At 40.4% G+C, this 23,679-nt stretch overlaps 1 protein-coding gene across 1 annotated transcript in view; it reads right to left on the bottom strand.

Moving 5' to 3' along the window:
- Nucleotides 1-23,679, bottom strand: part of Sorcs3 (sortilin related VPS10 domain containing receptor 3) — a 648,362-nt gene that overhangs the window by 17,046 nt on the left and 607,637 nt on the right. Inside the window, exons 18-20 of the mRNA XM_075974355.1 lie at nt 22,244-22,415; nt 19,171-19,357; nt 10,424-10,557 (exon numbers count right to left, since the gene is read on the bottom strand). Of these exons, the coding sequence (XP_075830470.1) occupies nt 10,424-10,557; nt 19,171-19,357; nt 22,244-22,415 (493 nt within the window). The remainder of the gene's footprint in view (nt 1-10,423; nt 10,558-19,170; nt 19,358-22,243; nt 22,416-23,679) is intronic.

Below are 23,679 nucleotides of genomic sequence, written 5' to 3'. Positions count from 1 at the left end.
AATTTTGGGTATATATCCAAAGGATGCTCAATCGTGCTACGAGGACATATGCTCAACTATGTTCACAGCAACTTTGTTTGCCATAGACAGAACCTGAAAACAACCTAAATGCCCCTCAACTGAAGAATGGATAAGGAAAATGTAGTTTGAGAATGTACACACATGCATATATAATAGCTTGTGATTTAGTTTTCTTTTTGCTTCCTCCTGACTTAGCAAAAGATAGAGACTTATCAAGGACAAAAGGAGAAATAGAATGCAAGAAAGTTCTTGAGGAAGGGAAGGCAGAGCTTGAGATGGAAGAGTCAGTATCCAGCAGCTTTCTTAAGATCCTTATCTTCTCATGATCCCTGTGCTGTGGAAGGTAAGGGATAACAGCAGTAAAAAATAATGACACCTTGAATTTTACAAGAAAATGGATGGAGCTAGAAAACATAATTTTGAGTGAGGTAACCCAGACACAGAAAGACAATTAAAACATGTACTCACTCATACGTGGTTTTTAAATATAAAGCAAAGAAAACCAGCCAACAAATCACAATCCCAGAGAACCTAGACAACAATGAGGACCCTAAAAGAGACATACATAGATCTAATCTACATAGGAAATAGAAAAAGACAAGATCTTCTGTGTAAATTAGGACCATGGGGAGAGAATTGAAGGGGAGGGGAGAGGCAGGAAAGGGAGCAGAAAAAAATGTAGAGCTCAATAAAAATCAATAAAAATGAGCAATTTTCATAGATGTATATAATAAACAATGGTTGCCAAAGACAAGGGAATTGGAAATATACAGTACTTTGTTTTAAAAAAGAAATACAAACTTAGTTTTAAGATAAAAAAAAGAACTCTGGCTCCATCGCTATTTGAATGAATAACTTTAGGCAACATATATGTCTGTTCTAGGTCTCCTCTTTATCTGTTTAGAGAAAAGGATAACACTGTGGTCCCAGTATCTCAGAGTAGCCAACAACACAGTGTTTATGAACTTCTGGAGAAGTCTTCTTTACTGTGGTCTATAAAACAATTGTTTGTATCTATGATATGGTACAGAAACAACTATACTTATTTTCTTCAGGTATTATATGACAATTAAAAATAAAATACAGAATTTATGTCTAAAACATGAACTTTTGGAGTTAGGTTATCTCTGAGAAGTCATTCCGAGATTGACCTAAGAGACTGACAAATGGCTGTGGGTACATTTTGCTTACTACTATTGCATATTGTATTAAACCTTATGAGTCAGAGGCCTTCCACGATCTTTGAAAACAAAATAAGACATCAAGATGTAATAGTACAATGGTTAAAAGTTATTTTTAAATGATAATGCCAAACACTGTTGAAACTACAAAGCAAACTGGAGCTCTCATCCTATTTTGGTAGAAATATAAAAGAACTGCAACCATTTTGAGGAAAGTTTGGTTTGTTAGAAATTGTGAGAACCTTTCCCATAGTGATTTGCCATTTCACACGTCATGATCTGCCACTGTAGTCTTCAGAATTTAGTTAAGAGAAAACATACATGTACATTTAATGAAATTTGTAGCAGCTGTTCACATCAGCTTAAAATGTGGACAGTCTAGAAATTCACCAACGAGAAATAAAAATTAGCCATGGGCTCTTCATACAACAAAAAATAATATTAATGCATACATATACATAGGTACCCATAAAAATACAGATGTGTGACTGTCAATAAAACCACAAGAGGTGAAAGATATCAGTTTGCACTGTATGATTACATTTGTATGATGGTCTGTAGCAGGCAAATCTGGGATATGATGGGGAGGAGTCTGGGATAGAGATTGACCGAAAACATAGAGGAAACTTTGAAATGGTTGGTGAAAAGGCATCAAAACAGGTAGGATACTCAAGTGAATGCCTTTTCAAATGGTAAATACACCCTGCAGATTCATACATTACATTGTTGATAAATTTTTTTATTACCCAAGGAGGAAAATTTTCAAGAAACTAACAACCACAGTCAATGATTTGCAACTTTAATGATTTAGAACAAAACACATAATCTTAAATTTATTTTAAAATAAATTTTTAAATCAAGATTAATGAATGTATAGACAGGAATGCAGAGATAGACTAGTGACATTTCCATAATGAATATAATTAGCATACTACACACAGTGTATATGTGTGCAGAGAGGAACTACATCCAGTTCCTGGCAAAATTCTGACCACTTATCTGAAATTTTTTATCACAAAATGCTAGGTGAAAGATTTTTAGAAGGGATAATAGGAATGTTTTTATTTTTCTAGACTCTGAATGAGTCCCTCAGGTGGTGAATATCTTCAATTGTTCTTCTGTCCTGTTTGCTGCCCCTTAGCAGTCCTTCCATGGCTCAGTACTATTCTCTCTGTTCCTAGTTTCTTCTGGATATCTTCACTATTCCCTTGTCATCTTCATCAGCTCTAAGTGGGACCTATGGCCCTCTCCCCTCCCCAGAAGATCCTTCTTATCCCAAGACTTAGCTGGTTGTGGCATTTGATCAATAGCATCTCCTCTGAGAGAAGCTGATTCCCTCCTGTCCGAGCAAATCTTATCTTGTCTCCATCTGGCTGCTTCCCTAGGTTCCAGAGCCAAGAGAGGGTTCAGGGCTGAAGGACAAAGAGAGCATTTCATCAGAAGTGGGTGAATGCAAGCCATCACAGCGGCCAGTCAGGGCACAGAGCCACGGCAAACAAATGCTGATGGATGGGGATGCTTGGTCTCTGGGTGGCAAGCCACAGACAGGCATCGATGCTAGGTAAATACAGAAGCCAATTCTGCTTCCCAAATTGCTTTTGTTTTTCATCAGCGGTTATGGCAACATGGCTGATTTCACCTTCCCCACAAAGCTGGAACAGTCAACAGGATCCTTGAGTTCTTCATTGGCCACTGAGGTAGAATGCCCAATGCTAAATTAAATCAAGTATTTTAAGGTTCATTTACTCAAATCTATTAGGCATGCAGACACATTTATTAAGCCAGACCTCTGTTAATCCCAGCAAATTGGCCATTCAGAGACCCACCAACCCAGCAGGCAGACGATTGACTTTTCTGCCTCTGCTTTGTCCTAGCGGCAGAGCCAGCTTGCAGCGGGTCCCTTAGAATAATACCTCATGCCCTGCCTAGGCTTTGGGTTGTGTGCCTCATAGTGAAGAGTCCTTCACATGTGACAGGTCACAAATTATCCAACCAAGCCTGGCAAGAAATAATAAAAGCTCTGAGGAACTCTTTAGTTCTAAGATTTCCACTTGACTAATGGATTAGTGAGCTGCAGGGCGATCTCTGGATACAGGCTTCACCCGCAGTCCACACAGAAAGTCGTGAGAACGTTGCACCACTCACAATCCCCACAGGTTAACGTGTGCACCTCGTTCACATCTTCCACCAGCAAACTGAACAAACAATGCAATCACTATACTTGCCTCACTGAAAATCTGCAGAGATTACACAGCAGTGTATGAAAAGTGCTTATCATATGAAATGAAAAGGCAGGATATATAATTGTGGGCATACCATGCACAGAACCATGGAAAGAAACTTAAACACACACAAAATTAAGAAAGAAATACAGCAAAATAGTATTCATAGCTGTGTTATAACTATAGATTGATGCGAACACCACACACACAGAGAAATATTTCTATCAAAGCATCACATATTCATGATAGCTTTGTTTAATTTTATGTCTTATTACCTTACCTTAAACATGGATTTTTATGACAAAAATAATATATATATATACATATTTATGTATATATATATATTATTTTATAATATGCCTGATCCTTCCAGGTTTAAGTGTTTTTCTTCCAATGTCTGCCCATATGAATGCTCTGTTTTGACAGACTTAATCCACATGGAATACAACCACTTGCAAGAATTAACTTTTACACCTAAATTTTTCCTTTTCCATGCCTCGCCTCTGCTGCTCCTTCAAAGTCTGCTTAGGACCATTTCCATTTCCATAAGTGACACTCTCTGTGCCTCACAAGGCTTGCATCCAACACTACCTAGGATGCCCTACTTGGCTTGCATGTGGATGCTCCCACTGCCTTCCCTTCTTATTCATTTTCGTGGATGTTAAATTCATATTATCAAATAGAGCACATTTCTTGAAGGCGAGAAATGGAATTTACCCTTCTTTGTATTCCTCACATCAAGTAGAAAAAGCAGCTTCTGAGAAAGATCTGTGGAGGACCTGATACAATTTCATGTCCCCTGCTGATAGTTCTGTCGGTACGTAAGCCAACAGCTGGGTCTCAGGAATGCTCATTATTTTCTATTTATCTGTACATCATACTTCCACACCAATTACTCTATGTGTTTTCATCTTGCCTTTTCAGATGGAACACAAATTCTTTGAAGGCAGGGATAATGCAGTCCATGCCTTTTACCCCTGATATTAATAGCATCAGAATAAGAACTGGCTATAGAGTTAGAGGGTCACTTTATTTGTACCAATATTTTTATTTAACTTAACCACCTGAGTGAACTTTGCTACTTCATGTGGTACACACACACGCACGCACGCACGCGCGCACACACACACCAAACTAACTTCCAAGGTTATCAGCCTATGTGTCCCCTATAAAATGGGGTTTCTGGTGATTAAATTAATAAAGCTGTTGTGATGATTAAATAAAATAATAAATATTGAAAAAAACAAAGCAAATACTAGGGATAAATAAATGAGAACTGGTTCATTTTAAAGAGCAGTCAGCTAGTCAAAAGGAGCCAAACCGATCTGAAGTTGACCACACTCACCAACACATCCCAAAACACGCATTCCTTTTTCAGCCCACTGTGGTGATCATTGGTTAAGTTATGGTGTAATGTGGCCCCTTCTCCACTAATGAGCTTCTAACATGGTGATAACAAAAAGCACTGGAAATGTGTCTCTTTCAAATGCAGGAAGTAACTGTTTTTATAGACAGTTATATGACCTGTATAACCCTGTCAGATTTTATTCCTAGATCTAAATGTCATCAGTATGTAACAATGTCTGATGTTCCCAAAATCTTAGCCATGTTCTATGTGATTCATGAGTATTCTTTGCTTAAAGCTCATGAAAACAATCAATTGTAGTTTTTACTGTTAGTACTTGATTTCACAGTTAATAAAACTGAGATTCAATGAAAGTAAATGTTTTGACCAATGGACTAAAACAAAGAAAAATCTGTCTGGATTTCAACCCACATTTGTCATATTCTGAAATTATTTTATACTTTTGGCTTTCTGGTATTGCTAGCTTTGTTCTTTGGAAACAAATATCAACTGGTATTAACCTCTGTGTCATGGGAGGACTGTATACTGCACTCCATTTTTAAGCCTCTGGATGGGAATTTCTTATCAAAAGGAATACCTCCAGTAATCAATTAAAAAATTGAAACTACATTGTCAATATGCACTTAAAATCCGCATAATATGTCATAACATCTGTATGTGTGAGAGAGACTTCAATGCATAACTCCATGATGTTAAATGCTAGTTCCCTGATTACAGACAAAAAGACTCAATAACTCAAGCTAACATATAATTATCAGGGAAATCAAAACTAGAGTCTTGAATCTCTTTTTCCATTCATTAGTTACTCTGAATCAAATACATAGAGACCATTATTAGCCACTTCATATTTTAGAATCAGCACTCAAGAGAAAATAGGCACCGCAAAGACATTTGCATTTGCATCTTTAGCTTCCCATTGTCTGCCAAGTAAATTTCTATGCTGAGACCCATCCAAGAATTGGCTTCATTATATACAGTGGTTTCTCACTAAAGATGATAAAGCAAATGTACATTAATAGAAAAAAATGTCCCAAATCGAAGCCAAACTCTCACTCTCAGGGGAAAAATAAACTTTTCCCCCAGTGATTTTTCTCGTTCCTCTTTTCTTTTTATATCACATGATTTTTAAAGAAAAATGACTGCTCAGTAACGCTAAGGGGATAAACATTCCCAGTAATGCAGCATTCTTGTGCTGAGTAATGGCATAGGCTTCATGGATTTAGCGCTCCTGAGTCTGAGGTAGTTTCTTCAACTAATCAAGTGTCTCAACTTGGGATGCTGGTTATACACTCTGAGAGGCTTCCTACTGTAGCAAGTATAGACCTGACTATCTGTTGCCATTCTGAAAAAAATCCAGAAATGCAAAAGGGTTAGTCACTCATACTGCAAAGTTAAATTAAAGCTGCTAGGCAGAAATAGTACAAACTGAAAGTCCCCTGGGTCCATGAATCTTTTCTTTTACCATCATTTTTAATAGATGTATTTCAATGATAAACAGCAATGCATCCAGTGGCTGACCATGTAGTAGTGATATTTAAATGTGCACCATCTTACTTTTTACAATAGGCAAGATGAGAGAGCGAGCGAATGGCAGCTTAGGAAACACAACCTGACCAAGGTCAAACATCCAGGATTATCTGAGACATAGCCATCCTGGCAACATAACTCGTGACTCTCAGTCCCAGGTCCCTGCACCCTCTGCTGTATTACTCTGTCATTTTATACCAGATCAGGGGGGAGGCACCTCCCAGCCTTACCTCTCAGGAGTGAGGATAGAGGTAGAAATCACATCATCATTCCAAACTAATAACTGAGTAGTTATTTATTTTACCTCTCAGTGCCCAACTCATCCAAATTTGGCATGTTTCTTGTATTATTTTTAAATTACTATCTTGGCCAGGATAAGCAACATCAAGGACACAATAGATTTTCACGGTAAACAAACATAGGCTAGCTAAAACTGCAGGGAGGATCCGGTGAGTCATAGGAGGCCTTCGTAGCTTTGTAAGTTTCAGAGACAGGAGCTGGCCAGGGTCTCCCATAAATACTGGAGAACTGTGCTTCTGTGCTTCTCTCAGCGAGGGGGATAAGGGATAATTTCCAAGTACATCAGTGCACTACGGCTTATTAAAAAATCTGTCCCTAGAAGAAACAAATAAATTAGAGCCTAACTTACAAGGGTTTTTATCTTTGTCTAACAGTTGTAGGAAAAAGAGATACTATCTCAATTCCAAATGAGCCTAGTCACTATGTATGCACAAATGTGTGTGTATATGTGTGTGAGAGAGAGAGAGAGAGAGAGCGCATGTGCATGAATGCGAGTGTACTGTGCAATACCTGGGAAGCACACAATCTAAAGTCAAAGTTATAGGATCCCTAAAAGAATGAGGGAGTTGTCAAGGGCAGAGGAAGGATACGAAGGGATAGGTAGATGAATGAGGTCAGGACTCAGGACGCACAACGTGAAATCCATAAAGAATCAACAAAAAAAGTATTTTTTGTGTTTTTTTTTTTTTGATTTTTCAAGACAGGGTTTCTCTGTGGTTTTGGAGCCTGTCCTGGAACTAGCTCTTGTAGACCAGGCTGGTCTCGAACTCACAGAGATCCGCCTGCCTCTGCCTCCCGAGTGCTGGGATTAAAGGCGTGAGCCACCACTGCCCGGCACAAAAAAAAAAGTATTTTTTAAAAAAATTCAAAACAGTATTAACAACAAACGAACTCTTGAGAGGTCTTAGTTCAATACAACCAGGTTTCAAAATTCAGAGTGAATATACATAAGTCAGTCATTCTATTAGATACTGGTATTGCACAGGTGAAATCTTAATTAAAATCAATGCCATCTGCATCAGCACTACTAAAAATGAAATGTCAGACTTAGCCATAAATCTAATAAGATATCTGCAAGATCTGCATATGACTATGAAATTCTGCTGAAGAAAACCATGGGCTAAGCAAATGAACAGAGAGACGTTCCATGTTCATAGGGAGGAAGACTCACTATTGTCAAAGTTTTAGATCTCCACAAGTTGACATATCGATAAATACATCCCCCCAAAAATATTTTAAAAAGTAATTTTTTAGATCTCAACAAACTCAGTCTAAGTTTTTATAGAAAAAGACCCATGCGAGGCAACACAATACTGATATGAAACTGCACCTCAGACTTACTACAAACTTAACAACAAGCAAGACGGCATGGCGACAGGGAAGGAAGACAAAAGATCATGAGAAGGAATACACGGTGTTACATGTGATCTCTCTAGAGAAGGAAGGGCAACAAAACATAGCAAAGACAGAGCTTCCAAGAGATTACGTTGGAACATTAGGAGAGCTGCACGCCCAAGCATAGGAACCCTGCCACGGGCCTTACTTCTCTCAAAGATGAACTAAACTGGATTGTAAGCTTAAATGTAAAACAAAAAATTTTAAAACTCGAGAGTATAATGTAAGATAAAATTTGGATTGTCATGTATACAGCAGTGGCACTGTAGATAAATATCAAAGTCACAAAGCACTCTGCGATTGATAAGATGGACTTCATTAAATTTCAATGTCTAAGCTTTGAAAGAGACATTATCAAGAGAAGTGAAATAGGCGGGAAGGATATATCTTCAAAAGATGCAAGAATTGTTATGCAAAATATATGAGTAAATCTAAGAAACATTAAACAGTGTCAAGTAAGCATCTTGGTTTTAGAATAGAATGAAAAATGAATGAAATTTATGCCCTGGCAATGCTGAAGCATGCATGGGCAGCCCGTATATGGCAGTTCTGTTCAATGTGTCCACATTGAGCTTCGTGGTTTAATTTGAAGAGGATGACTGACCAGATCCTTCCTCTTTAGAACAATAGACACGCAACCAAACACAATATAAACTGGCCAGTGGGCTTGGAGCACATTCTCCATATAATATGTCATCTGGGAAATGCAGATTCACATGCGATACCATTAGATTCCTGGAAGAATGACAAAGTCCAGACCAACACCATCAAACCTGGGGAGAATATTAAGTAAGAGAAGCTGTGCTTCACTGTTGGGAAGGTAAAGATGCAATGGCTAAAGAAGGCTGAGCAGACAAAGGCACATACTGACCTTTCAAAAGACCCAGTTTAAATTCCTAGCACCCACACATCAGCCCACAACCATATATAACTCCAGCTCCAGAGAAATCTAATGCCCTTTGTGATTAAATGTCTTTAATCCCAGCACTCAGGATGGAGAGCAGGCAGATTTCTGTGAGTTTAAGGCCAGCCTGCTCTACTAGAGCTAGTTCCAGGACAGACATCAAAGAAACCCTGTCTATAAAAACAAAAACCAAAAAAAAAAAAAAAACAAAGAAAAAGAAAAAGAGATGAGCTATCAAGACATGAATCATGAAACAACATAGAAACTATTTAAATACATATTACTAACTGAAAAGCAATCCAACTTGTAAAGAAAACAAATTAACAAATCTAACTGTAGAATATTATCAAATAAAAATCTAGAGATACTAGTGGCAGGTGTTGAGGAGGAGGAAGAGATGGATAAGTAAATCACACATGATTGTGGAGAAACTCAACTACTTGGTTTCTTACATTTGTTTTCTTCTAACCCAAAGAAAGATCCCTAATATAAACTTTATATTCTTGGTGATAATGACCTGCATATAAAGTTCACCAACTATAACAAGTGTATTGTGTTTATAAAGAAGAAGGCTGTACATTGCTGGGAACAGGGAACAGAAGAAATCTCTGCATGCCTCTCTCAATTGCTCTGTAAATGTGAAATGCTTTGGAAGTTAATTTTTGGGACCCTGAGATGGTTCAGCAGATATAGGAGCTTGCTGCCTGGTAACTGAGCTGGACTGCTGGAATCCACATGGCAGGGGGAAGGCAGGAAGGGGCTCCTGCAGGTTGTCCTCTGACCTCCATACATGCCACCCTGCAGCATGCACCCGAATTAATAAACATACTATTTTTAAATCTAAATGTTGCTTTTTAATAACCAATAAAGCAAGAGAACATTAACATAATTGATGATCTTTTGGCCTAATACTTCTGAGTATCAGCACTTGACACAAGCATCATCGTCCACTGGCTCTGAGTGTAGGCACATTTTCAAAGTTCCAACAGTTGATCTTTCTTGTTTCTTACTCTAAGGCACAGCCACCTCATCACTGTCCCTAAAACAACTTGTGTTGGCAGAACATGTGGCAGGTGTTGATGGGGATTCTTTACATGTCATCCAACTTTATCTCCCGCCCTGACAACTAGGTATCTAGCTCGTATTTGACCCACGTGAACTCTCAGTCTCAGAGATGCCAAGCAATGGCCCTGCTATTGTACACCACAGCAGTAGAAAGGCCAGGAACTAAAGCAAAACAGACTCAATGACTCTTTACAGATGTGAAATAGAAGAAAAAGAGCATGCAGATTTGTACCATTTCCCAAAGTGCTCTTCCCTTCGAACAGTTACTTGAAGTTTCCCTACTAAGGTAAAGACCTATCCCAGGAAGCATATTTTGTTCAATTCTGTGTGTTCTTAACGTCACTATGTGTTAGTTATTGGGACAATCCAGTTCCTGCAAACTAAGAGAAACTTGAACATAGGAATCTAGATCAACTTTGATACTGAGGAGAGAGGGCCAAACCTTTGTGCTATTGCCAAACCACCAGAAGTAGGTAAGGGTCCCCATTTGACTGGGCCACACAACTGCACTGATGTTCACATCCTTGTTTCTTATGGCGACAAATGGAACTCGAAGGTGAACATGTTCCACTGGACCTAAAGGAAAAGGAGGGGGAAAGACAGTGTTAATGTTTCCAGAACAATCCATCAACTTCTTACAGCCTTGATGTTTAATCTCTCTTTATGACTATGCCTGTAAACAAAAAGGCCATGATTACAAATCCTAAAATGCTGGTGTGTGTGTGTGTGTGTGTGTGTTCTTTAATTGTAGGAGACACGTAACAGGAAATTCAAATCAAGTTTCTGATTTCTTGAGTGACAGGTGAATTGAATTTACATCTGGCGAGCTCACCCACCTTGAATACTTATGGAACTCCAGTTGAAGGACAAAGCCAGTTTACTAGACACTTAGCCATTAAATAGAATGATAAACAGCAGTCTGTTTTATTTTTGAGAATTAGCCTGTTTTGTGACTTGAGGTCAGTGAATTATATGGAAGGCTCTTCCATTATCTTCAGTTGCTAATTGTTTTCCATCCACTTTAACAATTGGCCATTGTGCCTCATCATCTGGAGGACATACTAAGTGCCACTCAGAGGCTTGCAAGGCCAGTTTACAGAAAGGGAAGAACATAGCTGCCTCAACTAGAGGAGAAGCAAACATCAGCCTTCCAAAATGATAATAACACAGCTTCTCCCCTTTGCTCAGAAAACATAAACAGCACTGTGCTCTAAGCTACACCATCCAGTAAAAGGATGTCTATGAACACAGCCTAGGTCAAAGTGACACTAGTCATTCATTCAAAATAAAAAGAGGGGAGGGAAATACTGGCAGAGAATCATTTGTATATTCATTTTACATCTCGGATATTCTGATTTTAAGACTTGTCAGATATTCTCTTCTTGACATTTAAGAAAACATGTATGTGCCCACACGATCCTATCTTAGGGGAGTTTAGCTAAGCACAGAGTGGGTGGATATCATAGGATCTCACACACACACACACACATGGGATCTATGAGCTAACAAAAGAAAGCAATAGAATATTGCTTGTCAGAGGGTGACACAGGTGGGTGGGAGAGATGCTGGTCAAAGAATATGAAATACATTATAGAATCTGCTGCACTCTGATGTGAAGCATGGTTAATTACATGTATTACATTTGGAAAATCTTTAAAAACCAGATTTTTAAGAGTTCTCACCATTGAAAAAGTAAGTTTGGGATGTAATGTTTGTGATAATTAGCCTGATGGAGCCATCACACAATTTATGCATGTGTTTAACATCATGCTGTATATGATTAACATATGATTTCTGTCAGTTTAAGAATAAAATGAAGAAAAAAATAAAAACATCCATCCATCTATAGCTTGCAAATATTTCCTGCCTACAGCTCTCTGCCCTGACTCCAGACATATGGCACCTCAAAATTCTTTACCAGCACACAGTTTCAACCCTGACACTTCATACACACATTTGGCTGACACTTTAATTATTTTAAATGAGAAAATCTGTATTATTTCTACATGGTCTGCCTGATGTCAGCCACAGAAACACAAGGTGCGAGAACACATTGCCAACTTCTTCAGCAACTTCTTACTCATATTTAATGGATAAGGTAAAGAAAATCTCTCAATGATTTGTGTTCCTCTGGCCAGTGAGGGATGTCAGACAAAGAGGAGGCTAGCCTAGGAGGGAGAGGAGAATTCTGGTGATCTACTCAACACTGCAGAGTCTTCCATTCATCCCTTGATCGAAAGATGGCTCTTCCATCCTAGAAGCCTGATGTGGGAGTGTCATATATCAATCTGTTGATTTCATTGGTTAAGCAATAAAGAAACTGTTTGGCCCTGTGGGTGGAGTAAACAGAACAGAACGCTGGGAGGAAGAGGAAGTGAGGTCAGACTCCACAGCTCCGCTCTCCAGAGCAGACGCAGGAGAGACGCCATGCTGCCTGCTCCAGGGAAGACGCACACCATGCCCCAGCTCCGACCCAGGATGGACTTAGGCTAGAATCTTCCCGGTAAGCGCACCTAGGGGCGCTACACAGATGATTAGAAATGGGCTAAATTAATATGTGAGAATTAGCCAGTAAGGGCCAGAGCTAAGGGCCAAGCAGTGATGAAAAGAATACAGTGTCTGTGTAATTATTTGGGGCATAAGCTAGCCGGGCAGGGCAGGCGGCTGGGGTGTTTGGGGACGCAACCCTGCCGCCGCCCATATTACTACAAATGACGCCCAGACGTGTGGCTAACTGAGTCCACAAAAAACCTGAGAAGTCTTAAAAATAAGGGAGAGAGAGTTTAACACAGATTTTTGCTGTTTGTTGGTGGCGTGCTGTAGAGAGATTTCCTGATTCGGCAACAGCAGCAGAAAAAACACTGTGTCATTTTAAAGCACAGCTCCTTGGGGCTGTGCCGCCAGTGCAAACTCTGGCTTTATGTTTGTGTTCCCGCTTGGGATCCGAAGGAGAGTGCTCTGAGACCTTGACGATGACTCAGAGCTCCCGGCCTGCTCCTGGGCAGAAGGCAGAATCAGACTTAGGCAGGCAGAAGAGCATGGCGGATTCCTGCCGCCATACAGAGACATGTTTTCAGACTGCACAGTGCTCTGTGTGTCAGATTTGGACGTAACTTGGATGAAAAGAATTTCTGTGCTGCACGCTCAGTCTCAGAATTAAAGTGCTGAGTGCCGCTCCTACCTGGTAGCCCCAAGAGGCTTCCTGACTCAGCTTTAGCTGCAAAGCCTGCAGCTCATTAAGAGGTCCTGCCACGAAACACTTAAACGGTGTTGACGAAAAGCTGAATGCATGCTTTTCGGTTTTAAGCCATAGCAGGAAAAAAGCTGTGCCGTTTAAAAATGCCAGCTTTTGGGCCATCCTGCCAGGGCAAACTCTGACTGTTTGAGGCAGGAGGGCTGGCTACCGAGAGAGGATTTGAGTGTTGTCTGTTGTAGCTCGCTGGCTGGCAGGGACCTTGCAGCCAGTACCTCAGCCATGAGGCTGAAAAGCTAAGGAATGGACTGGATCTAGCTGGCAAAGCCACGCCTTTAGTCCTACTGATATTGCTTGGTAAATTAAAGGCTCTTGTGGTCAGAAAAAGAGAGATATACAGTAAAGAGAGATTCAAAGACAGAGAAAATTTCTAAATGGTTTAAAGTTGTTAAAAATATATAAAGACTAAAAGTTAAAATTCTTAAAGTAAACCTCTGTGACTTCAAGGTGTGGTAGCACACGCCTTTAATCCCAGTGCCTAGAAGGCAGAGACAAACAGATCTCTGTGAGTTCAAGGTGTGGTAGCACACGCCTTTAATCCCAATGCCTGGGAGGCAGAGACAGGCGGATCTCTGAGAGTTCAAAGACAGCCTGGTCTACAGGGTTATTCCAGGTCAAAGATATATGCTCAAAAAGCAAAAAGTTAACCTAGGAATGTCACAGCTTAGATTCTTAAGCGCCTAGTGATTTAAAGGCGCAAATCAAAAGTGCTCCTGGATAGTAAAAAATTGCAGATTCACAATAGGACAGATTCAGACCGCTAAACGAGTCACACTGTTGGATGAATGTACGTAGGCTTGGGAGAGAGAAGAAAAAGAATATAGAGAATAAAGTTAATGGTTTAAAAAGAAAAAAGTAAAAGTAAAGTCTTTAAAGAGACAGAGTACAGATAGTTATAGATATAAATAAAAATAAGCCGCGTAAAGATGGAAAATTCACAGAGAGTCTGGATTATGTACATTGTGTTTTCTTTAAAATTTTTGACTGTGAAGGAGCTAAGTACAGAGAGACATTTCATTACATGGGCTGCCAAGCTAAACCAGAATGGATATAAGGGTATTATGATTTCAGAATTTGGGTCTAAGGATATGATGCTTTGGAAAGAGTCTTCTTTTGTTTTCACAGAGGATGAGACTCTATGGATTTCTTCTATTCCGATTTGGTATGATGGACCACGTCCTCCTGAAGGGTTGCTGTGAACATCTTCAGAAAATTGCCTTGCTCAACTGCCAACTGAGATAAACCTGGCACACAGGTTACACCCTAAAATCATTAACGACGCCCCCATTCAGCAGGAAGCAGTTTGGAGAGAAAAAACTGCGCCCATGTTCCCAAATATAGTTTATAAATGTTCTTTCACATTTAGAGGGGGAAATGATATAGGTATGAATAATTTGCATTGGTATGGATTTTAAGGTCAATTTTGTTATATGTATAAATGTTTCTGATGTAACTTTTACTTGATAACTGTTATATGTAATTTTGCTATGTTAAAGTTAAAGCCTTTTTTTGTTTAAACAGAAAAAGGGGAAGTGATGTGGGAGTGTCATATATCAATCTGTTGATTTCATTGGTTAAGCAATAAAGAAACTGTTTGGCCCTGTGGGTGGAGTAAACAGAACAGAACGCTGGGAGGAAGAGGAAGTGAGGTCAGACTCCACAGCTCCGCTCTCCAGAGCAGACGCAGGAGAGACGCCATGCTGCCTGCTCCAGGGAAGACGCACACCATGCCCCAGCTCCGACCCAGGATGGACTTAGGCTAGAATCTTCCCGGTAAGCGCACCTAGGGGCGCTACACAGATGATTAGAAATGGGCTAAATTAATATGTGAGAATTAGCCAGTAAGGGCCAGAGCTAAGGGCCAAGCAGTGATGAAAAGAATACAGTGTCTGTGTAATTATTTGGGGCATAAGCTAGCCGGGCAGGGCAGGCGGCTGGGGTGTTTGGGGACGCAACCCTGCCGCCGCCCATATTACTACAGAAGCCAATGTTCCTATTCTCATTCCATTCCCCAAATGGCATGAAGCTCTTCCCAAGCTGCCTCATGAGACCCTTAGGCATTTAACAGTTTGTCTAAACTGCACATGACCGTAATCCTGGAAACCCCTTCTCTTCTCCTGAGGGCTCCCTGACACCCAAAGGCAACAAAATGACTTTCTTCTTCCTAAGATGATGTCAGACATAAACTGGGTAGAGTTTCTGTGGCTAACATGGTCCCATTTATTCCAGTTTCAGGTCAAGCATGTTTGACCAAAACTAATCACTGCAAACAATAACTAAGAACAGATTTTACTGCATGGATCCTGAGCCAGATCTTGGCCTTAAGATGGGAACAGATTACAGAAAGGTGAGAAAAGAGCTGAATGGATGGGAAAAAAAGTCTCCTGTCACACAGTTCTTTTGCTTTTGATGAAAGTCCAATAATCTGTGTGAAATTGGTTATTATGGGTGGCTAACAACTTCTTTTGTTAGTTAATGGCCCAAGGTGAGGCCAAGAGCAGTTTCCACTGTACTAACTGTCTGGGAAATGCAGCCATGATTGATTTGGAGGGAATTATGAGGACAATAAAAGTTTCAAGGAACATTTCCTCTTTCGTGCACATAACCCACAGTATAAACCCATTTCTGGCATATCCCTCCCTCTCTCTTTCTGTGAGTGTGTGTGTGTGTGTGTGAGTGTGTGTGTGTGTGCGTGTGTGTGAGTGTGTGTGTGTGAGTGTGTGTGAGTGTGTGTGTGAGTGTGTGTGAGTGTGTGAGTGTGTGTGTGAGTGTGTGTGAGTGTGTGAGTGTGTGTGAGTGTGTGTGTGTGTGAGTGTGTGTGTGTGTGGGTGTGTGAGTGTGTGTGTGAGTGTGTGTGTGTGTGTGTGATGTGTGTGTGTGGGTGGGTGTGGGTGGGTGTGTGAGTGTGTGTGTGAGTGTGTGTGAGTGTGTGTGTGTGAGTGTGTGTGTGGGTGTGTGAGTGTGTGTGTGTGTGTGTGAGTGTGTGGGTGTGTGTGTACTAGGATATATTGTTCTTTCAACCTGTAGACAAAGCCCCACTCTTGGCTGCATAGTAACATGTGTGGTCTAAGTGCCTGGAACAGAGGAATGTAAAGTTTTTTTTCTTTGTCTTCATTTTAAAATTGCAGTACAAGTATCAGGCAGAAAGTCAAAAGGAAGTGCTAATAATTACTGTAACAACCTGTACTGTTGATCATGTGTCAAGGCAGGTGTGGAGCAGCGTTCTCCATATTGTGAACATATATGTTAATATGTTTATCATGTGGTAAGCTAGGCGTGGAGCAGTGTTCTCCATACTGTGAACATATATGTTAACGTGTTTATCATGTGGTAAGCTAACTGTGGAGCAGTGTTCTCTATACTGTGAATATATATGATAACATGTTCCTGAAATTTCCCTCCTTCACAAAAGGAACTTGGCTTTGAGAATAGCCCTAACCAATAATTACCTGGTAAGAGTTGTTCCCTTGAAAACAATATATTTGTTTATTCATAATATCTGCTTTCTACTAAGAGTTTGGAAGCTTGGCGTATATCAGACAGATAGTGACTCTATGACCATCACAAATTTTGGACTCCAAATCTTTAGCAAGTTTCTCTGGTAGAAGGCCCCCCACATGTCACCACATTTTGCTAAAGCAATTAGCGTGTCGTGTGTGTGTGTGTGTGTGTGTGTGTGTGTGTGTGTGTGTGTGTGGCTTATATATGCTTTTGTATGTGTGTGCATGTGTACATGCTTTTATGTGTGTATATGTTCAGGAAACCTAGAGTTTGACATCAGAAGTGTTCTCCTTTTTCTCTTTGAGTCAGGACTTCGTCCTGAATTTGCCACTCATTGATTTGGCTAAGCAGGCTTGCCAAACAGTCCCATAGATACACCAGTCTTCATGTGACCTCACCACCAAGTGCTAAGATTCAGATGTGTACCACAACCACGGGTATTATGAGGGTTCTGGGAATCCAAACAACAAACTCAGATCTCAATGTTTGCCCGGCAGGCAAACTTTACTGGCTGACCCATCTCTATAGCTCAAGCCTTTTCCTTTGCTGAGATTTTTTTGACTGTCTTCTCTGGAACAAAATATAGCCAAGGATGAAGGTATGTACTAACCTCTATGTTTCTGCCTAGTGATTTGCCATGCCTAGGAGCGGTCTTGAGTACCCCTAGTATATACATCATCTACTTTGATTCCCACTTTGATTCTTAGATTTCTTTTAATCTAAGGGATAAGATGAAGAATTCAAGTTTTGTAAGGGCTAGGCAGTCAAAAGGATTATGATCAGGATTCAAACAGTCCAAAGCCTGAGCCCATGAAGAAGGGTGTGCAGCACTCATCTGGGCTCCTAGTCTGGTGATGCTGGAACAGAGAGGCTGCGTTAGGTGTATATGGATCTTCATCACTGTGTCTATTTATGACTCATTTTTTAAAGTAGCTCTTCTTCAATAGGATGAAAATAACACAAGGGCAGCATCATATTTGTACTGATGACTCTAAGTGCCCAGTAGAGTCCCTTACACACATTAAGAACTCAATAGCTATTTCCTGAATGACTTAGTGAGTGGTTAGACATGCCTTGTGTAGTTCATTTCTATTGGTCCCCAAACCCTGTAGGGCCAGGCAGTGCTTCAACTTAAGCCATTTAAAAATTGGAATTAAGCTAGAGGTATGTATTACAGATTGGCATGGTAGAGATATAACTGTTCTGTAGTCCAGGTTGCTTCCTATACATTTTTATTATATATCACCGCTATACTTTTCACTAGAAGGTAAAATAGCTCACCGCTGGCCACGAGCCCTTTAGGAATGTGCTATTCACATACAAGAGTTTATACAATCACTGGCTCATTAAAAGGAATGGGTTTCTTTTATTCACTTCAACTCTTTCAAATATATAATTTTCATTTTATGTGACATATTACTAGAAAGACATTATGGGATACACAGTGGTCCCTGCTGATCCATTTTCACTTGGCACAATTTCAGTTACCCAGAGCCAATTATAGCCTGAAATTTTTAAAAGGAACATACAGAAGTAAATAAAAATTCTAAGTTTTCAACTGCCAATTGCTCTGAGTATCATGATGAAATATCTTGGAATACTTTCTTCATGGATATGGGAAAGGCTCCTTCTAAAACAAAGACTAGAGAAGTCTTTAAACCCCTAAGTATTTCTGATGAGGTGCGGTGAATCCATGTCAGCCCATATCAAACATACCCTGAGCCCACAATCTAGAAACAACATGGTTTATGTTTCAGTTAACGTGATTCAAGTTTCAATAACACACAAAAAGCAGTCAGCACAAACAAATATCCCGGAATCTTCAATGCTGTTTCAACCCAGCAGCAGCCAGTGTCATTGAAGCCGACTACAGCACAACACAAAATTGTCTTTACAACACAATGGATGTGAAATAACCTTGGATGTATGAAAATCATTATTTTTAAATCATATTCAATTCTTGAAAGCAATTGAAACATGTGTTTCTCAGATCCTCCTTGGGCTCTTCCAACAGAGCTGAACATTTAGTTTGACATCTGCATTTTTTACTCATAGTGTGCCAAATGAACCCAGGACCATCATCTGGATGGGCTTCCATATTTATTTACTTTTCAGGAATCTCTAAAGCAAAAGGAAAAGACATTTTATCTAAATGAGAGTATGCATGTGCACCAACCTATCAGAACGGTGCTATAAAGTAAAGAACCTCAGTAATGTTGCCTATACATTTAAAATATGCAATCTACTTCAGCACCGTGAAATTAAATTATAGCTGGATATGCATTTCAGTGTTTTGACTTGGATGATTTTAGGAGCCACAATGAACCTGGCTTCAGCTCTGAAACTCTAGAGGGTAAAATCTAGACAGTTGGAGTTGCCAACTGGTTAAAAAAGGGAGTGGCGCGGGGGCAGGGGGAGTGCTCACTGCTACTTACAAACCACATGTAGGAAGAGGACGGCTGTATCAGAACCAAGGTTGTTCTCTGCGTACGCTGTCACCTGGAAGATGCCCGCACTCTTATACACATGCTTGATGCCATCCTCAATGCGGCTGAAGTTGGCATAGGACACAGCAATGCCATCCCCAAAGTCAAGCTGGATGTTCGTCCTCTGGAGGTCACCCTGCAGGCAAACAGAAATTGATCTGGTTCCCTTCATAGATTCTGTTTGACTTTTATCTGATACCAATTTTCACAGCTTCAACATTTCAATCCTGACATGCTACAGTGATGCCTCCTTAGCACAAACTAATATTCATGAAGAGCTGTGGGCAAGGGCTGAAAACCTGCATGTCCAACTTTGGGGCTGCTTGATTTGGTAGGACTCTGGCAATAGTGGTTAGGAAGACGGTATCCAGTGTTCTGAAATGGAAAGACCAAGTACTCCAGACTCCTCATGAACATTCTTTTCTGTGTCATGATAATAATAACAATAAGGTAATAGCTAGCACTGTTACGTACCTTCATAACAAGCCAAGCAGTTACTCCCCTCAACTTTATGTTATAGAAAGATTTGAGCCCATTTCTTTGTGTGATCATATGTATGTATGAACATCCAGAGGGAAGTAAGTATGTTTGAGTAATAGGAAGTATTACTTTCTAACAGCAGTAGAAAGTATTACCATCCTCACTTTTATAGTGGAGGTGAAAATACTATCGACATTAAAGCCACACAACTAACAGCAGGAAAAACCAAGTTTCAAGTTCTGATAGCTTACTTCAAACACTAATTTCTTTAATTATCATGCCATAATATCCATTACTCTTATTCTTAATTTCAGTTATTTAATTTAAGATCTATGCTAGTCACTTAACATGTATTAAACACCATATTCAAAATAACAAAAGTAGGTAGATCATTATTTACATTCTAGAGATGAATATTGCATGATATATAAATTACTTCTGTTTTCTTGCCTAGGGTTTTCTAAGCCACCCTCTCTCCCAAGGCTTCTGCTAAGTGTGTCAGCCCACAGATGTCTCTGCCTCTGGGAAGTCCAAGCACACCTTGGACACTGCCTCTGACATGATATCAGTGGCTCAGGTGGGTGCTTTATTCCCTCAAGTTGACTGTTAGCCTCTCAAAAGCAATACTGAGCCCATCCTTACTAAATACCTCATACTAGATCAATACTTAGAGTAAATGCATAATATAGACCATAAAATAAAGATATAGAATGGAGAAGGTTAAAAAAATCTGCTTATATATTGAGATGGAACAAAGAGAGAATAATATTCTGGAGTTATTAACTGATGAGGTTTGGATATGAAGTGATGCCCAGGAAATAGCGTATGTTAGGGGTTGGTGCCCAGTTAGACATGCCATTGTGCCATGTTTAAAACTTTAGGAAGTTGGACGTAAACCTCTCTCTGTCTCTTTCTCTCAATGTCTCTCTGTCTGTCTGTCTGTCTGTCTGTCTGTCTGTCTGTCTCTGTCTGTCTGTCTCTAGCTCACCCATTTTCACTCATGCTTGCTCACTCTTGCTCTCTTTCTCTATGCTATCTATTCTGCTTTCTCTTCTATTCTCTCTTTTTCACCATAACCAAAGAAGCTCTTCCAACTATGGCAACCAGAGACCATGGACTGAATTTCCTGAATCTGTGACCCAAAATTCTTTCCTCTATAAGAAAAAAAAAAAAAACTCTGACTAAAGCAAAAGCCAAAACCTCTGCCTCAGCTCTGTGCACTGGTCACGTTTCTCACTTAGAATCTCTCCCACCGTGGCAACATAGATGCTCAAAACATCCTGACGGATGCTCTCTTGACCCTCACACAATGTCAACTACCTTTGAGTTTATAAATGTAAATTAAAGTGGAAATGAACTGGAGGCAATTGAAATGGATAAGATCGTGGCTCTTCACATCCATCTGAGAAAGTTTTTATAGCTCTGGTCCCGAAAACTCTCTAGTGGAACTGTGATAATGACCTCCTCTGAATCTCAAAGTCCTCTAATTCAAGTAGCTACGTGAGTGAAGGGTGAGGAGTCTGCCAGGCCAGGATAAGAAGCCGGCACCTTCCATTGCAGTGTGGTTTGGACTTTAAAGGCTCTGAAGTGCTCAGACTAGTGAGAAAAAAACTCCTGGCTTGCTTTGCTCCCCTGTGGAAGATCTCAAGAGCCCCAAGCAATTTGCATATAAATTTAGAGGGCATTGTCAATCAGGCAAGTCTTCCAGCAGAGAGTGCTAACAAAGTCCCTGGTTTAGGCAGAAGGAACATCTCACATAGGGAGCCAGAAGCAGATAAGTAGCCTGGAGTGCCAGCATACACTCAGATTTTACTGTCTGGATTGCAAAAGACACAAGTGATGAGCTAATGAAGTTAGTAGCTGATGTAGAAGCAACCAGTGCTGTGTTCGCTATAAACCTAACTTTCAACACCATTTCAATCATCTTCCCCATTCTCTCATTCACATGTTCAAGACTTTTAAAGGCTTGTGGGCTCTTCTAATTAGTGAACCTAAGGGTTAGAATGAAGCAAGAGAGACTCTGAAAGTTGATGGCTATAATTTGAATTTTCTTCCATTTTTCTCCCCTCATAGTTTAGAGGTTATGTTCTTATCATGATAAGACTATATCCAGGTAGGTCATAATGCAATCCCAGCACTGAGGAGGTGAAAGCATGTGGAACACAAATTTGAATGAACATGGGAAACACCGTGAGTACAAGTCTGGTCTGAGCTATGTAGTGAGTCACTATGTCAAAAGAATCAAGGTGAGATTGTCTCAAACAACCTAAGGGCTGTTGCTATAGCTCAGAATTAAGGTCCTGAGTTCAGTTCCAAGCATAGAGGATGTGGGATGGAGGGAGAAGAGAGAAAGAAAGAGAGCAGGAAGGAGGGAGGGAAGGAGAATGAGCCAGCAAGTAACATAGAAGCTCCGTGAACTGGGTCTTTACTATAGATGACTGGAGGGGGTTTGTGAGTAGGTTCTGCTTCCTTTCTCTTCTTTTTCTCACTTTCGTCATTACTGCTGTGGGTTCTGACTGCAGACACCCAAGTGGTCACCTACCTCTTCCATCAGAATGATGAAGGTGGCATTATGGCCCTGCTCTGCCACCAGGCGCCCATCAGTGGTTACCACGTGGAGACCCCGAGGAGCTTTTCCCGGACACAGTTGAGTCTTTGCAGAGTACTTATCCCTTAACCCATCTGTGCAGTTGTTGGACACAATCCTCCGGTACCTAAAGAGAGTTGACAAAAGACAGTTTTGACAGTGCTGCAGACTGGAGTGTGTGTGTTTTGTGTATGTGTGAACACAATCCTCCGGTACCTAAAGAGAGTTGACAAAAGACAGTTTTGACAGTGCTGCAGCTTGGAGTGTGTGTGTGTGTGTGTGTGTGTTTGTGTGTGTGTGTGTGTGTGTGTGTATGTATGTGTGTGTGAACACAAGCCTCTAATACCTAAAGAGAGTTGACAACAGACAGTTTTGACAGTGCTGCAGCTTGGAGTGTGTGTGCACGCATGCCTGTGCACGTATGTATAAGGGAGGGCAAGAGAAAAGAAGTAAGCAAAAGGAACTTCTCACAGTTGCTCTTAAAAGCCAAGTCTCCCAAACTACAGCTATTCCCCAAGACAAACAATCCTCACGAGCTGCTATCCCTCTGTCTCAGGAAGGCTAGCTCTTTAAACATTAGTATTGATCCCACCTAGGGCACCAGGGATCGGCTCAGTGTCTAAACCAGCCAAGAAAAATCAATGCTGGCTCCTACACAGCAGAAGGGGAGGTGGGCACTGGGCTAGTGAAGCAGGGAAAGCAAGCACACCTCTGTCAGCTAGAGGCCTGTTCTATTCCCCCAAGGCTCCCTCCAACTTTCTCTGTACCAAGAAGCAGATAGAACACCAAACTTCTAAGTCCCTATAATCAAATGCTGTCTCCCTATCTCTTCTCCATCCTAAGACGTTATTAGTGGAACATATAATAAAATTAAAAGAAATCACAATGGTAACTTTTACTCTGGAGCCACTGAGCTATTTTATAACACATTTTCTCCATTTGCTAAATCCTTATTTCCTCCTCAACACAAACGTCACATTAAAAGCACAGGTTTGAAACTCTATTCAACTTTGCTAAAGTAAGATTACTTTACAAAAGGGGTTAGCCTGGAAAACCTCCCTACAAAACACTACCAACTTCTACGGCAACAGCTTCATATAATATAATGATGTTACATCAATTGCCTTGACCTCTGACCCAAGAGCTTGACTGCAACTGGATCCGTCACAGAGTTATTATTTCCAGGAAATTCACAATCTAGTTCTCATTCCTAAAACTGGTGCTTTAAGAAAACCACAAGATAAATATCGCACTACCTCCACTTTTCTCCATTACCACCACCACTGCCACCACCACCACCACCAACAACAACAACACCATCGCTATCAAGTCCTCTGTATTAAGAATAATTCATTCACCTATAGTGTCTTATTCTGAAAGACCCAAAGTCA

The sequence above is a fragment of the Microtus pennsylvanicus genome, chromosome 5, assembly GCF_037038515.1.
Source record: "Microtus pennsylvanicus isolate mMicPen1 chromosome 5, mMicPen1.hap1, whole genome shotgun sequence".
NCBI classification, from domain to species: Eukaryota; Metazoa; Chordata; class Mammalia; order Rodentia; family Cricetidae; genus Microtus; species Microtus pennsylvanicus.
This window is presented reverse-complemented; position numbering and strand designations above follow the sequence as displayed.